The 14,253-nt window shown below is 35.9% G+C and overlaps 1 protein-coding gene across 1 annotated transcript in view; it reads left to right on the top strand.

Annotated features, from left to right (window-relative positions):
* The window catches only part of LOC111054437 (dopamine receptor 1), a 309,889-nt gene extending 298,619 nt beyond the window's left edge, over nt 1–11,270 (top strand). The window contains exons 3-5 of the mRNA XM_039423614.1: nt 333–642; nt 5,381–5,870; nt 8,356–11,270. Of these exons, the coding sequence (XP_039279548.1) occupies nt 333–642; nt 5,381–5,870; nt 8,356–8,679 (1,124 nt within the window). The 3' untranslated portion in view covers nt 8,680–11,270. The remainder of the gene's footprint in view (nt 1–332; nt 643–5,380; nt 5,871–8,355) is intronic.
* The last annotated feature ends 2,983 nt before the right edge of the window (nt 11,271–14,253 follow it).

Genomic DNA, 14,253 nt, shown 5'->3' with positions numbered 1-14,253 from the left:
GATACGCGTAAACCCATTATCAATCATGTTATCTCTGTTTTCTTAGTATGAGTTGGATCATAGGGGAACGATATCGTAAGAAGATAAGAAGAATACATAGTATAGGGTCTTTATGTTCCACGTTGCATTGCTTGTACTGTGCCATTCATACATCTCACCCGTCCAAGACAGTGATTATCAACAATAGTCGATAGTAATCGACAATAATCTGCTTGAAATAACACTGAAATTTTGAACACAAACTCCCTATATAATCTTCTTATGCTATCTTTTTCTATGGTTGGATGTTCCGGTTGCGGTAATTTTGAGTTGAATGATTTGTGATGATTCAGGGGTGTTCCTGTGCCTGCTGATCTTCCTGTCGATAGCGGGCAACATCCTGGTGTGCGTGGCGATCTACACGGACCGCGGCCTGCGACGCATCGGCAGTCTGTTCCTGGCGTCGCTCGCCATCGCCGACCTGTTCGTCGCCGCACTCGTCATGACGTTCGCAGTCGTCAACGACCTGGCCGGCTACTGGATGTTCGGGCCGCAGTTCTGCGACACGTGGATCGCGTTCGACGTCATGTGCAGCACCGCCTCCATTCTCAACCTCTGCGCCATCTCCCTAGATCGCTACATTCACATCAAAGATCCGCTCAGGTAAGACTGCATCAACAAACATACGTATTCGTAACCGTAACCAAAACTTTCTGTGTGTCATACATATACACTTATATGCATTAAATATATAGTATATATTACATAATATATCGTGTGTATATCTCGAATCTTGGTTTCCAATTCTTCCGTTGTTGCAGAATTGAAAGCCAAGATTCGAGATATACACACGATATATTATGTAATATATACTTTATATTTAATGCATATGAGTGTATATGTAAGTGTATATGGCTTTCAATTCTTCCGTGGTTGCAGAATTGAAAGCCAAGATTCGAGGAGCGATTTCAAATTCCAGTTTTAATGTTACGTCAAACCATGCATGGACAATGTGATTAAGAGACTACAGGAATGTTTGCGTAGAAAAGGAACATACCTGCAAGATGTCATCTTCAAAAAATAAATGTTACGGTATTATTTATGCTGAATTGACATCATTTTTACCATTGAATGATATGAAAAACTTTATTTTAAGATTTGTTCTACTTGAAATTATTTAACTTTCAAAATTTCCCGTTTCTCTGAAACTCCCTGTATTTTATAATGAATTACTTTAGCGTAATATAAAATATCTGTTATCAGTTATCATTCTGCCCTATATACAATACCCTTTATTGTAACTTTAGAGTTTCAAGAGAATAAGATTTTATTCGTTTTGATTTGAAAATATAATTATAGAATAGGATAGGAATTAAGACAATATTTCAAAAAAAATAAATCAAAACATACAAGTCGACTTAACACGTTCACTCTTCTACCCTATTTCCTATAAAAGATGGAATATAATTATTCACTATAAAAACAGTTAGAATATTTCATCAGAGGATCAAAATCATTCAGAAAACTTCGATAAGCTCGATCTTCTCTTAAAAATGTTTTAACAATAATATTGAAATAGTTTTCTTTTCATACTGAGGAAGATTTTGGAAGGTGGAATGATTGAGCTGTTGAGTAGTTGAGTGAGTTTCATTTTATTTCTTCAAATGTTAGCCGACTTTCATAAGTGCCATGTTTGTGATAAAATACTCATGCTGATTCTTGGATAATATGGATAATATAGTTTGATGTACTGAAACTCTTCTTCTTTTCATTGTTCAGGTATTTCCGTCAGTTTCGTTCTTTCGTACTCGATGTCAGTCCCACTTTTGTCTTTATTTTATTCTTTCAACTCTTGAATTTCATGCACATATTTTCCAATGATTAAATATATATAACAACAATTAAAATGTTTACAATCAACTGTTAATCAGTTAATAACGTCCTCTGATAATAATTATTATCCATTTTCTCTGACACCCTTGGTTACTTTTGTTTTCTGAACTATAATTGAGCATACCAGCATACTTATGAACTCAATTGATTATTGTGTTAAGATCATTTCAATTATTTTCGTTTACAGAGAAGTCTTTGATCTCTTTATCCACAAGCGATTCACTCGACTTCAACCATTGTCCCTCAAACAAATCTGATTTCAGATACCTGCAGCCTGCTCGCATCTGGTTTTGACAGCACTCAAGTTTAGCAGCCCTACCCTATAAACTTGGAGCTTCATCCACACGCTTAAAGAATAACAAGGTTTATTAAAAAACAAGTATGAATGAGGTCACATTGATTACCTCAAGTTGATATGGAATAAATAACTTCAACAAGTGAAACAACTCAGTAGAGTTTCCATCAAAGTATTCCAATTCAACTGATCTGAACTGATGTACACTATTACATTAATTGTATTACTGTAACTCACTCACTAATATCACTCCCAAACCCCCAGTGAATTTATATATATATGAATATGACAGTCCTAAATATTCTCAATCAATAACTATCAATTCTTTTAAAGTGTGAAGTCTTTCTCTTCATTTTGGATTCATTAATCAGATTAGCAGAAATATACAATTTGAATTGGAAAATATCAAATAATCATGGATGATGAGTTCTATGATGAATTTTCCTTGTTCTTCCAACATCCCAACTTGCATTTGCACCTATATCTTGTTATTCTATTCTGTGAAGCTACCTTAATGAGAAGGTTGGCCCTCTCTATTTGACCCTTCATAGGTGAGGAACGGAAAATGTTCCCAGAAGAGCATTTGAACATCAAATGACTGAACCATAGAATCATCGAACAATACCATTAGGTATTAAACCATGAAATAAACAACAATACCATGAAAATTAGGAGGTGATAGTACTTTAACACTATCTGAACAATCATCCTTTCTCTTCAATTCTGATAGATAAATAGAAAACCTGAATAATTTGAATAATGATATAAAATTACAAGTATGACTGATAGTTTTCATTAATGTTACCATATTACGCTCCCAGCTTCATCGTGAACACTAAATATTGGATGGCATATGATTTTATTCACACATATCATGATTGTTACACAATGGAATATTAATCCACAACTTGTCCCATAATCATGGGCATAAAACTGAGTCATGGGCTCTAGCATCACTGATCAATTCTACATGGTGGACAATTCTACATGGATAAAAAGATCTATGGACGTATAAAAAAGACCACTCATGCTTCACAATAAACCAGCAAACAAAGGTAGAATATGAGTGTACTGTACCTTGATATTGTGACTGTCCACAATATTATTTGGGTAGGGGGTGCTATAAATACCGTAGTAACTCCAATGCCGGAACACTTTACCTCTATCTGCAATAGTAAGCCTTTATTTCTCATGGTATAAAGCAGGCTATTCAATTGAGAGAATTGAATAACTCTTTTGTTATTCAAATGATTATGCAAGCTCTTATTATTATTGGTCACAGTACCGTAGATATCAATCATCGTATAACTATATTGCAATGCATGTTTGACAGTATGAATTTTAACAGAACTATTCAATTCTCTGCGTTTATCATTCGGCCCGTGTAGTAGAAATGCACGGTGCTTATTCAATTCAAATTTCAAGGATAATTAACAACTTTCAGAAAAGTACCACAGGTTCAAGCCCAAACTTATTCCAATTCTAATTTATACAATAGTCCAGATGTAGCTAGGTTATGTGTCACTTTGAATGATTTGAATTACACTCTACACTCTAATTCACGATTCAAAACACAGATATTGAATCGGAAAATACTTTAAATAGATTGAAATTATAATAAAAAATTGAGAAGTCCAAACTTTGAAAAAGCTGTGATATTGAACTTTGAACTCACTGTGGTTATTCCGCATTGAGGAATGTTAAAATTGGAAACAGGGCTATTTATTTGAAATTCGATTCATGTTGAGTAACATAATACACTCAATTTATATCGAGGAAACTCTGCAAGTGGACATGCAGCACTATTCATGATGAAATGTCTCAGTCACAGTTCACAGTTCAACAAGAGGGACAAAACATTTTCGCCACAGAAAGCAAGCATCTGGCGTGGTAGCCTTGATAGGCCGGCACCCTCCACCCTCCTACTCAGTTTCCCACCAACGTTCTTCAACTTATGTTGATCCCCAAAGTTTCGTCAACTAACTTGCTAACGCCCCAGATCACTCGGGTAACATATAATCACATTCAGACCAACTTGCCGAGAAGTGAGCAGATTGAAATTAGTACATATAACGCCTGACATGAGCATTGACCCAGCTCAGGGGCTCTACTACTAGCCTACTTGAGTCCACCCTACTCTCACTGCTTGGAATGTTCATCGGCTAATCTAAATTCCTGTAGTCAAACATCTCGAAACATGCATTTTCGTCTGAGCTTAGAAATAGTTCTACTTGAGTTAATTGATTTACAGAATTGGACAAATCAGAAGGAAATTAAGTCTTCTAAGTAAAGGAATTAGAAATTGCTACTTATCAATTCGATTCTCGATTACACCTAGTAGACTGAATCGTACCTATCTAAAGCATTTTGGATTAGCGGTGCTCAGGCTATGAGGATAACTGGTTTCATGAATGAACAATACGCCCAATGAATCAGTTATAAAATCATTAATCAGTAACAGAGTTCTAAGCAATAGTGTCATGAATTTATCATCATCAGCTTCCATTACCTTACGCACAAGCTCAGGGATGAGAAGATAGTATGAGAGATTATCATCATTATCTCTCAGAAAAAGAAATGAAAATTTGTTTGTCATGGTACTGATCAGTACTGGAAGTGGTTTTTACTTGTTATTGAGGTGCGTACGGACTTATGCGCCAATAATCCTATGTAAAGTAATCCAATGGTTTGTTTGTTTGTTTCATTACTTTACCAATCATTTATTTAAAAGCTAAAACTTCAATCAGCCGCCATTTTGAATACAAGTATTATGGAACATTTTTATTGATGCCATCTTTCTTTTTTTGGAAAGGCCTTTAAAATTATGTACCACACAATATTGGTGTTTACATTTGAAATATTTGAGTTACAACCCCTAAGTCACCCCCTTGTGAGGGGTTGAAATTTAGTTGTACGTCAAAAGGTAGAGTATTCGATCAATAATTAATCCTGAAAGTTACAGTATTATATCTACAACAGTTCCAACTTATGGAAGGTTTCCCAGTGGCGTAGCGAAGGGGGGCGGTTTTCATGTTACAATCCCCCCATGAGCACAAAAAAAAGAGACATACATATGACTCACTCTGTATTGTATAAAATAAATATTCACTCTGTAATTGTATGCATAAATACAGTATAGTACAAAGTATAATACAATATGACGACAATATTATGGTATTTATGTTAGTTTGACAGAAGAGTGTATGATTGCAGGTACAGCAGGTGGGTGACGCGGCGAGTGGCGTTGGTGTCGATAGCGTGCGTGTGGCTGCTGGCTGCACTCATCAGCTTCGTGCCGATCTCGCTAGGCCTGCACCGGCCACAGGAGCCATTGGTGTTGCATTCGGGAGCCACCGCCTATCCGACCTGCGCCCTCGACCTGACGCCGACCTACGCGGTCGTGTCGTCCTGCATCAGCTTCTATGTGCCGTGTGTCGTCATGGTCGGCATCTACTGTCGGCTCTACTGCTACGCGCAGAAACACGTGCAGAGCATCCGTGCCGTGACTCGGCCACTCACGTCGCCGTCGCTCGCCACCACCGCCAGTGTGCACGCCTCCTCGCCCTACCACGTGTCCGACCACAAGGCCGCCATCACTGTCGGCGTCATCATGGGCACCTTCCTGCTCTGCTGGGTGCCCTTCTTCTGTGTCAACATCATCGCTGCCTTCTGCAAGACCTGCATCCCCGACATGGCCTTCAAGGTATGCAATGTTATGGTAACACTGTAATTGTATATTGTAATGTTAGCACTACTGATGGTGCTGACTCTAATCAAACCAATCTCTTATCAAGCTGGATTAAGCTGGATGATAATTATGATATCACAAGCTGGATTCCTATAGATTTACAGAAATCAAGCTTTAGAAATGAATTGAGCCTTCTTTAGTGTAACTATCCAGATATGTTTTGAACTGAACTTGAAGCTCAAAGTGAAGTATGGGTGCTTGAGGCTTCTTCTACTGTTACTCTCCATAAATGGTTTCAACTTCACTTAAAGCTCACAAGCAAAGTATGAGTATATGAAAATTATCATTTTCCTGTGATGTTAAGTTGGTATTTGGAAGAGTTTCTTATATCTAACTATCCTTACATATGTCTACCCAATTTATTCCTATTCTTGATTAAGATGTTCTTGAAGACTTCATTGGAATATTGAGTGCTTAAATAATGAGAACAAGAACTTGAATCTTAAAATATGTGAGATTAAAACCTGCTTGCAGTTAATTGTAATGTAGGGCTCAAATTAGAGATAGACGGTTAAGAGGTTTGTTACATCTACAATGACCTTCATTTATGAAAAACGTTTTGAGGACTTCTTCGAAACACTGACCTTCTAAAAACAATAGTTCCACTAAACAAACCTCATTGTATTAATTGTGATACTGTAGTAAGGTTACTCAAGTGACTCTAGTCTACTGTTTTCGCTGCCTTATTCAGGGTAGATGAATCAAGCTAGTGATGACTTTAAGTAGGTGGAGTGAGTTGAGTTAGACAGCTAGGCTCACATTATTACACTACAAAGCAGAATAAAATATCCAGATTTTTGATTTTGATAAGAACTTACTGATAGTCTTAGATCATTTCCATGGTCAGAGGCTCTGTAACTTCAAGAATTCATTAGGTGTACTATATTTATATTAGATATAGATTTATTGATATCAAATGGAAACAAGATCACTTTGAACAGAATTTTAGCAACTAGAGGATAATACAATCCGTTCAAAAGTCTGTAAGCCTTTGGAATCAAGTACTCTGTAGATCTGGAAAAAATTAAAGCTCATTAGAGTTTTTGATTGTGAAGATAGCTCTTACGATTACTCTCAAATGAGAGTGAATAAAATGTTTATATCACAGTAATATTGAATACAATTTTATAAACAAAAATCAAATTCCATAAACTTTATCGGTATATTACCGATTCTTAAATTTATGCTGGAAATCAATAGTAAATTTCAGAAGTACAACACATGACATGTATAAATGTACATTCCAAAAATGGACCATTAACCTATTTCTCAATTTCAAACAAGATATTTAGACATTGAAATGCCCTGCTATGAAGTTTGGTGGAAGTTTTGGAACCATTAAACTTTCCTCAAAACCTGAGAATCGATACGATTGTGTTCACTGAAGTTAAATTCTCTTCGTGATCTGAATTATAGGAATATCCATGTTCGCAAACCCGTGTGCTCTCAAGAATCTACAACTAGAATTACTTATCGAGTCTTGGGATTACAGTTATATACCAACTCATCTGGAATATACAAAAACAAATATCAAATTCCATAAACTTCAATCGGTATGCTACCGGTTCTTAAATTTATGCTGGAAATCAAAAGTAAATTTCAGAAGTACAACACATGACATGTATAAATGTACATTCCAAAAATCGAATCCTTGCAAGAAAATCACTCATTTTTCTGGTAGTTTTTCTATAAAATACTATATACATCCGAAAGAAGAGTCAGTAACAAACTAATTGAGGTGTAGGATATTAACTCTTCTATCTCAATGGAATGTAAAATTTGATAATCAAACTATAATATCTAATCCAAATCAATTTAAATACTAAATATTCTAGTTCAAACATAATTGAAGTCATCAACCCATACCATACCAACCACCAGCACTTGAAAGAGTTGAGTAGACTGTAATCAGCTAACATTGAACTAAACCAAAGTATTACTACAGTAGTAGCCTATATATCACAGTAACATATATTTCACTTCTTTCGTCAGTAGTGCGTGAAGTTATTTTTTAATTCATCAATCTCGATGGAACTGATAACATGAAATATGATATGATCAGACTATTTTTTTCATAATTGAAATTTTGTCCTGTGGGAACTCCTTAGGAAGAAATTATTATAACAAGATTAAATGAATTACATAAAATATTAATAATGAAAGATCGGAAATTAGATTGAAGGAGATGTTTAAATCATTAGGGCTGTTGATTTCAATAGGTTTATTTGAATGTTGAATCACATGGCATTACGAGTAACCTTTTTTATGAGATTATACGATTGTCATTCCAATAATAATTACTGTCATCTTAAGTTGACATTCGATTATTTGTAAAATCATTAATTGTTGTTCCTCAGTGAATCCATATCAAGCATTTCGCAGTGATAACAAACTGAAACTGGAGTTGCTTTCTTACTTTATTTGCAACTGTTTCCGGCAGGTGTTGACGTGGCTGGGCTACTCGAACTCGGCGTTCAATCCGATCATATACTCGATATTCAACACCGAGTTCCGGGAGGCGTTCAGGCGCATCCTGACGGCGCACTACCCGCCGTGCTGCTGCGGGTGCGGGGGCTACAGCTCGGTGTCGCTGGCGTTGCGAGAGGGTCGGAAGCCGCAGGACTGCGCCACTCTCAAGGCCAACTCGCGCCAGCAGAATGGCCGCTCCAGCGTCACGCCGCGGTCCTCCATCGGGTCGCTGCGGCAGACGCGCGTCAACTCTATGGACAAGGTCGTGCTCGAAGAGGAGACATGTGCGATCTGACCTAGTACCGAGGATGATGAAGCTGGCCAAAGCATGCCCGACTTTCCCAGGGAGGAGCTCGTCTAGATGCACATTGCGTTTCGATGCTAGTCAAATATTGTGCCAAATTTCTTGATGTACAACAATATGGGGTTGTGGTCATCAAGCTGTATAATACTGCTTCGAAGTCAAACGTTGACCAGCTACCAGTGCTAACTAACCCTTCCGGTGATTTGAAAGCAGATAGTAGAGTTCATGATAATTGAGTCGTCAACACAAATCATATCATTCGTGTGATATGTTCTCTCAAACTGATATGTTTAATTTGGTTCGGACATTCATCAGTACTGTGTCATTGTTTATATGACAACATCAAGACTCATATCAACCATGGTTCATAGTTATGACTTTGGTTTTATATGAGCATTACTCAAGGCTTATTAGTTAATTATACTGTGAGTGTTGCACTTCGTCGACGCCTTCAAGTACGATGCAGCCTTCAATAACATACATTTTGTGGGTCACTCCAATGCTTACTGGTTACCGGCATGCAGTGCAAAATAAATCATTAGATAGATTGTACTTTTCTGTCTCCTACACAGTTTAATTTGTACTGCACATCGGTAATTCGTGAAAACAGGGACCATCTCATTTCTGTCTCATTGTCCACTAGATGAATTATAGAAGTATCTGATTCAAAGCCTTCTCTGATTTATAATGAATTCAATTTGTAGGTCATTGGAAATAATGATAGAGGTCGTACAATAATCAGTTCAAGACAGTCTACATCAAGAAATGATGGTTCTCAAATTTTCATCCATTATCAAATGGGTGCTTCCACCCGTTTTGGTTTGAATGGTTGAAATAATTTTCAAAATAATGAGTTCTAATCAATATGCAATCAACACTTATTATTATTATTTCATGGATCATAATATTATCATGAAACCTGAACACAATGATTTTTCTCAGATGAGACATGTTGAGTTGATATATTAATTCATAATGAAATGAAATACATTTTTCTATTACATTTTCAGTATCAATCCTGATTATAGGATTGGATCTTGTGTCCTCCAAATGTCTCTTCAATATTTCGTCTTTTCTCAACTTGTATTGACTAATCTAATTTTCTATTTGTATTTGAATCTGCAATTTACATTTATCAAATGGGTCAGATCCATTAAAACTAGCTAGATTTGAAAAAATATTTAATATTTTGAAAAAAGAATGTAACATTGATTCTCTCTCAGGAGAGACACAACAATCAACAGAAGAGAAGATGAAATTTCATTTAATGGAGATCAATTCTTCACTAGAGACTATTCCATCTCATTCATAGAGACAAACCTAATCCTGTCAGAGCTCTCAATTGGCTCAAAGAAGTGGGAATTATCTGAGCTAGCCCGAAAGCGATTTACGGAAACATTACGTTCAAGAGTATTTCCAGCTACCGTACTTCTTCCAGTTAGTAAACAGTTTTCCAACAATAAAACTTTTCTAGGGTGCTTGCAGTGAGTTTTCCATTTTCTCTCAGCAGCTGGGCAGCTTACACTACTAGTGCTTTCGAAACTTTCAAACGGTCTCTTGACTCTCAGTGATAATGAGGGCTGAAAAGTGGTTTAGCAATAAGTACAGGAAAGGTTGTATTAGAGAGTGAGTATCTGAAAGCATCAAACTACTTCCATTGACAGAATTTTCATTTCTTATAATAGAAAAATTGAACTGCTACCATTATTTATCTATTCATTTATTTGTCTTGGTGCAATTAAGCCTGCAATATTCCATTATATATTATTATCCAACTCTTGGCCCAAATTATCTCATACAATTATTTTCTCCATAATTTTATACTGAGGATGATATTTGAGTGATTGTTCAATATTCAGCTCTTCAACTCCACGCTGATCATGTTTTGAAATTGAATCAATTTCAGTAATTATCACTAAGTTCACCATGGCTGATATAGGAGTTTTTTGTCACCTAAGAACAGTAGTAAATGTTGACAGGAAGCCATCTGGAGCTACAATCGCAGACATCAAGATACACTGAACTCTAAAAACCTATTTTTACAATAAAATGTGAAGATCGATAATATAAAAAACAATATTGAGTGATTTGAATGCCGATGTAAATAATGATTCACCGTATGTGAAAACCCATCTCATGCAATATTAGTTGAAGTAATATAATAATGCGACTGAACTCAAATGTGGAAATGTATCGATGTTTGAAGCTCTATAATTATTTGGTGTTCGTTGATCTCAATCTCTTCTCTAAATAACTATTCATTGTGATAAATAGACAAAGATAGGAATGTAAATAAGAATAACAATAAGGATGCAATGAAGAATGATTCTTCACATTAGATTCTAAGAGACTTTTAGTCGATAAATTGTTATAATGTGATATTGAATGCATTATTGTATTATGTATAAAAATGACTCTTTACCTCGACTCCGTCGTAAATTATGTTGGATATTTTCAATAATATAACTTATTAAGTTGGTGGTTTAAATTTTCCATTACTCTGTGAGTAATTCACTCATTGAATAAAGCAATGATACCCTTTTTATTAATGTAATAAAATATTGCTTAGTTTTTCAAGATAATCTTTTTTTCTTAACCTGCTTCTGAATAAAATGTTATGTCTAGTGGAATCAAGTCGTCACACTCTTAAATACACGTGTTAATCATATCTTAATAGTGACAAATACTATAAATTGATGTTAGAATATGATCTCCGCATATAATATATTATATTGTTTGAAGGATATATTTTGGGGCACACATTCCAAGCAAAATCAAAATTCATTCCATCTCACCATAGAGCTGCTAATATTACTCTCACATCTGAGCTGCATACCCGTAGCGAGCATTTCAATAAAACTCTTGCTATGTCATTGAACACAAATAGCTGCATTTCACAAAACATTAGCTGAAGCAATAAATTTCCTTTTTCCTCTCTATTCTCTCTGATCAACAAATCACGTTTTCAAGGCAGTGAATTGTTTTCGCGAATCAAAAACATGAATTGCATCAATTTGAACGTATTTGAGTAAATTCTTTGCTGCTCTGCTCAGTTGTTTTAGTGGAATATTCATACACTTCGGTGATTGAAAACTCTATCTAAATCTAGCATTTCAACATGTATAACTTATGAGTCGAATAGCCAGGTCTTCTAGCTGTAAACAAAAGATTTGACTCAGATTTCAAATTCAGATCTAGATAATGCATGACGTTTGTGACAGCTACTTGTTTTGAATATAAAGAGTGTCTACAATGAGGATTGTGGGAATATTCAATGAAAACTTTATTGAAATCATAAATTCTCGTGTTTATGAGAAAAGACAGGCTTTTTGTAGAAATAGCTTTGATACTTTTCTCAAGAATTGAGTCTTTAAAAGATCTGAGAGGAAAAATGTAATGACATTTCAGCAATAATCAACTTTGAAGTCTAAATTCCTGTAAAGCGCTTGTGAGATTGACTATCAACATCACCACCTTTCTAAAAGACTTGTCGTTAGCTGGTAGTATTTTTTCTCAAATTAAAAACTCCGTCGGTGAAAATTCAATAACGTTTTCCTGAGAATCCCTTATTCGTCGCTGTCTGGAATCGGCTCCCCCTCTCTTCATCTTGTATCACTCAGTCGCCACCTTCCACTTTGTTACACCTTCTTTGTCGCTACAGCACCATTTTTCATCACGTACCATCGATTTGTTTCTTTAGGGAGACTCTATCGACAACTCTCTTCCTTGCCACATCCGGCGAGCTCTTTCAGTTTGTCATTTCTCTCATGCGGTCTCCTCGGCTGCTGCTTTTTCTGAGATCAGCTCCCGCAATCCATCGCTCAGACTCACGTCACCTTCAGCACATTTTTTGTTGTATCTATCTTTTAGCAACTTTCCCTGGATAACACACAAAATCGATAAGTCTAATAAGTTGTTGTTCTGAACGTCAGTTTAAAGACAAGCTGACAACAACAATCTCTTCTTGTAACACTCATTTAATCCCCATTCCCCATGTAAATGGGATTAAGAAACGTTTCCTTTATTCAATTCCAAGCAATGAATACTCAGAATTGATTAGAGTGAGAAGTGGTTGTCATTCCAGTTTTATCGCACAGATTGAGATGAGTTTCATCCTATCAGTTTTTATGTTGATAAGTTATGTTTACGTTGCCAGTTCTCTTCACAGGAACTTACTGCAAAATCAATTCCTCGAAGTTCGGAACCTACCTAGAATTTTTAGAGCCACTCATCTCTCAATGTCATAAGATCAGAGCCTCTAATATGTGCATCATCCTTATCCTCATCAATGGTCTCTATTCTCCCCGCCATAAACATCACTTTTCCTCGTGTATTGGAATAACAATATGGGTTCACTCGAATTACTACCCAAAAGTAATTTCATTGAGTTCACGTTTTCTTGTCCTTTAACAAATTATTAAATGTTTCTTTATATGGGATACAGAGTTGCAGGTGTAATATAGATCATTTAAAATCTGCAATTCAATTTGATTAGAATAGGCTACGGAGTCGCGGTTTAGCTTTCAGTTTTGCTCGATACCGCTGATCAGCTGGCAATAATGAAAACATTGCGGCTGGAACTCTAAAGGAACTTAGCCGTTCTATTCACTCCCATCCTCCACGATATGTCTGTGTCTCATGAAGGTTGATTGCGAGTGCGATCTAAATCGAAAGCTAAACGTCGATCTGACCGTTCTGTTCTCACCCTACAATAACTTACTTCAGTTGTGAAAATATCTCATGTTATATCAATTGAAACTCGAATTTATTATTTGAAGAATGATTGAGCTTTATAATCTAAAAATAACAGAACTCCGGACGGACAAGTTATTCTTGTGACAAAACGTATTGAGTATTTAATATCCAGGCAAGCGTGACTCTTTTTGATAAACCACATGAGACTGTAATCTGTCATCGCGAATAGAAATTGCATTTCCAAGGGAGAAAAATGTTATCATATCATTGGAATTCGTTAATTATCTCTTATGAAATATATTCGAATATCAAATTGAAATTAAAAGGAGAAAACAGTTTCAAAAACAATGCTTCTTTTCATAACAGTAATTATTTTCTACTGTAATACAATAATACTGTAATACAGCATACATAGAATAGTAGTATGTTAACAGAAGATATGAAATACACTGATATCGAGTTAAATCAGCTGTGAATTACTGGATTAGTGATGCTATGCTATATTAATTATATTGAACATGATTAGAAGCTATCCTGATGCCCAGGAAGATAAACAATGATGACCCCACTCAGCTTTACTAACTCAGTACCATATGATCCTGTTAGCTCTGGATAGGCATACAAAGAATTCCAGAGCAAATACGGGGCTTAATTACCTTTGATCTATCACCGCTTTGATCAAGGAACATTAATGGCATGTTGACTATCTCCCCAGAGCAAGAGTTGTTGACTGTTTGAGCAAAGAAAATTAGGGAAAGAGCCTTTATAAGTTCCTACTCTTGCTGATGAGCAGACTCGTTCCTTTCACTGCTCTGCTCCAGTTACAGAGATGTGTGAGATGTAGACACAGGAATACGTTATTTTAACTGA

The sequence above is a fragment of the Nilaparvata lugens genome, chromosome 1 (assembly GCF_014356525.2).
Source record: "Nilaparvata lugens isolate BPH chromosome 1, ASM1435652v1, whole genome shotgun sequence".
NCBI lineage: Eukaryota > Metazoa > Arthropoda > Insecta > Hemiptera > Delphacidae > Nilaparvata > Nilaparvata lugens.
The sequence above is the reverse complement of the archived record's forward strand: the minus strand, read 5'-3'. Positions and strand labels throughout refer to the sequence as shown.